General features: G+C 17.6%; 2 protein-coding genes across 2 annotated transcripts; both read right to left on the bottom strand.

The window, feature by feature from the left end:
• Positions 1 to 356: 356 nt before the first annotated feature.
• PRSY57_0518200 (mitochondrial ribosomal protein L14 precursor, putative) lies at positions 357 to 731 on the bottom strand (the record flags this gene model as incomplete). Its single annotated transcript, XM_012906250.2, has 1 exon — positions 357 to 731. The coding sequence occupies one exon, from the start codon at positions 729 to 731 to the stop codon at positions 357 to 359; it is 375 nt and encodes a 124-aa protein (XP_012761704.2).
• An 883-nt stretch (positions 732 to 1,614) lies between these two features.
• PRSY57_0518100 (hypothetical protein) lies at positions 1,615 to 2,496 on the bottom strand (the record flags this gene model as incomplete). The annotated part of the gene is made up of 1 exon (XM_012906249.2): positions 1,615 to 2,496. One exon carries the CDS (start codon positions 2,494 to 2,496, stop codon positions 1,615 to 1,617), a length of 882 nt encoding a protein of 293 aa, XP_012761703.1.
• Positions 2,497 to 3,491: the final 995 nt, after the last annotated feature.

Raw genomic sequence — 3,491 nt, 5'->3', positions numbered from 1 at the left:
TGCACCCATATTTTGAAATAAATTAAAAATAAAAATTTTATAAGAATTTTTTTTTTTTTTTTTTTTTAATATTCAATAAAAAAGACAAGTTTTTATAGAAGCAATCTTTCTATTTTTATAAATAAATGTATAAATATATATTGTATACATATATAAAATGTTTTAAAAAATTTAAGATGATGATTTATATATACTTCATTATATATAACAAAAAAAAAAATAAAAAATTATATACATATTTATGTAATGTTCTTTAAAGGTATAATTTTCAGACAAATTATAAAAAAAAAGAAAAAGAAATTATAGTGCCATATATATATATATATATATATATATATATATATATATTGGATATATTAGAAAATATACCTAGCCAAGTTTCTACAATTATGACGTGTTTCCATTGCTACTGGTCCTTTAATTTTTGTGGCTTTTAATTTATTTTTAGAAATCATAACAAAAGCGTTATCATCAAATTTAATATAACTACCATCTTTTCTTTTCGTTTCCTTCTTTCTTCTAACAATAATACCTTTAGGTGTTTTTTCAGAAGTACTACAATCACTAGTTTTATCTCTTATGGATACTCTTATACGATCTCCTATTTTTCCTGTTCCCCATTTATTTTTCCCTATCCCAATAATACAAGCTTTTATAACCCCGCTGTTATCTGCACACCTAACCATAGATTGTCTCCACAAACCGTTTAATATATTAGATAACTGTATCATTATATAAAAGATTTACAAAAAATTATACACACACGTACATATAAATAGAAATATATATATATATATATATATATATATATATATATTATCGTATTCTTATTTTCACATATTTTTAATTTTTAATTTATAATTTTTAATTATTTTTAATTGCTTTTTCTGATTATTTCCATTTATTCATTTTTTCTCAAACATAAATATATAAATGCGAAAAAATACATCAAATTCTTTTGGGGGACATAAAAAAAAAAAAAATATATATACATATATATAATATATTTATTTATTTATTTTATATATACATATATATATATATTTTTTTTTTTTTTTTTTCTTTCTTTGAAAAAAAATGTATATTATTAAAGTGAAAGGTTTTTTTTCATAATATAAAAAAGGTGCAAAAAGGATAATATATATAACTGTATATATTATTATCTCTATTTATTTCTATTATAAATATTTGTTTTTCATTTCTTGAACTCACAACATATAATCAACATAATTATAAATAACACAATGATAATACATCAATTTATATATTATTTATAAAAGTGCAAAAATCACTTCTTTTATATATATTGTTTTTATAAGTTACTATAAAGAATACGTGTAGTATTCAATTATGTATTTTTAATTAAATTATATATCCCTTCAAGGAAATTTATGCTCACATATATATATATATCATATTATTCACAAAAAAAAAAAAAAAAAATTGAAAGGATGAATAAATAAACATATACATATATATATATATATATATATATTATATTTCATTGTATATATATATGTTATATAACTTTTTTATTACACACCTATGTAATATTATATTTATTAAGAAAAAACGTATAAAAAATACAACAAAAGAAAATTTTTTTTTAACTTTTTAAAATTTCTTCCTTTTATTCATTTTATTATCATTTTCATATTTCTTCGTAGAACCACATAAAAAGTTATAGGCTTCCATTTTTTCTTTTTGTTTATATTGAGCTTCTTTATTTTTATAATTTAAAGGTTTTGTTTCCTTTCCTAAATATATAACAATATGATTTTTTCCATTTTTTGAAATAGTATTTTTGCAATTCTCAACATTTTTGTTATCACTGTGCTTGTTTAGAAGATATAATTCATAATATTTTTTAAAGCAATAATTATATTTATCTTTGTATTTATCTTTAAGTAAGGTTAAATATTTTTCCATGTTTTGTTCTTTTATTATAACAAACTCATTATGTACAACAGTACCGCTAAAATTTTCGGGAAGAAAAAATATAGGTTGATACATTATTTTATCATTTTCATCAAATGGATTATTATGTTTATTTTGAATTAATAAAATATGTTTTAATATGTCGTGTGATATTTCTTCATTCTCTTTTTTCATATTTTTAATTTCTAGATTACTTAATTCAGGCATTTTTAAATTACATAAATATTTATATTTATCAGTATAAGATAATTTACAAATATATCTATGATCTTCTTCTGATATATTTCCCCATGCATGTACTTGTTTTCTCCATTTTTTTAACTCCTTATTCCACTGGGATAAACTTATTTGTTTATTATATCGAGGGGTTTCAGGATGCCAGCTATTTTTTAAATCATTTCTCCTTTCAATTTTTGGTATTGCTTTTAGATATCTCTCATAACATATTAAACGCTTCGTTAAATTTACATTTTTTATCCTCTGATTTATTTGATTTTCACTTAATTGTATGTTATTATTTTTATATGTTTTTTTCATAAAATTTCCCTTTTCATTCATTAGTTTATAATATTAATATATTTCTAAATGTTGGTGTACGTTTTTTTATAACCTTTTGAACTTAAGATTTTTTTTTTTTTTTTTTTATCACTTTAACACCTTTTCGTCATCAAATATGTCTGTTTCCACGAAATAAAAAATTATATATATATCTATAAAATATTGTTACATAAAAAAATGTAACATTTTAATATGAAATTTATAAATTATGTCTATCAAAAATGAAATGATAGAGCAATTTTTTTTAAGTATATGCCAAGCATTAGCACAATACTTTCATCCCATATATATATATATATATATGTTACATTTGTTTACTAAATATTTATTCTTGATATTATTTTTTTTTAATACACATTTTATTCAAAAAGAAAAAAAAAAAAAACATAATTTATAAAATTTTATAGATACAAAACATTAAATATAATATATATACATATATCATATATATGTAAAAAAGAGCTTTTATATATTATAAAACTATAAAATGCTATATACAAATAGGAATATATATATATATATATATTAACATATAGATATATTTTTCTTTATTTTTTTTTTTTCTATAATAATTGAAAAAAATATATATTAAATCATTCTTGTTTTTAAAAAAATTCCTTCATATTTTTTATATATAAGTATACGAAGATTTTCCTAAAATAAATAATACTTATTATATAAATAATTTTTTATTATTTTGAAGAAAAACAAGAGAAATATTCTATGGAATATATGTTTATATATAATTGTTTTCCGGATCACATATATATTCATTTTTATAAAATCCCATAAATTTTTATACCTTCCCATGGAAACTAATCTTTTAAATCAATAAAAATGTTAGAATATATATATATATATATATATATATATATATATATATATATATATGTATATATATGATATTAAAAAAAAAAAAAAAAAAAAAAAAAAAAAATCTTTTTTTTATATATATATATATATATATTTTTTTTTTTTTTATATTTTTTTTTTTT

This window comes from Plasmodium reichenowi, chromosome 5 (assembly GCF_001601855.1).
Source record: "Plasmodium reichenowi strain SY57 chromosome 5, whole genome shotgun sequence".
In the NCBI taxonomy this organism is placed as follows: Eukaryota; Apicomplexa; class Aconoidasida; order Haemosporida; family Plasmodiidae; genus Plasmodium; species Plasmodium reichenowi.
The sequence above is the reverse complement of the archived record's forward strand: the minus strand, read 5'-3'. Positions and strand labels throughout refer to the sequence as shown.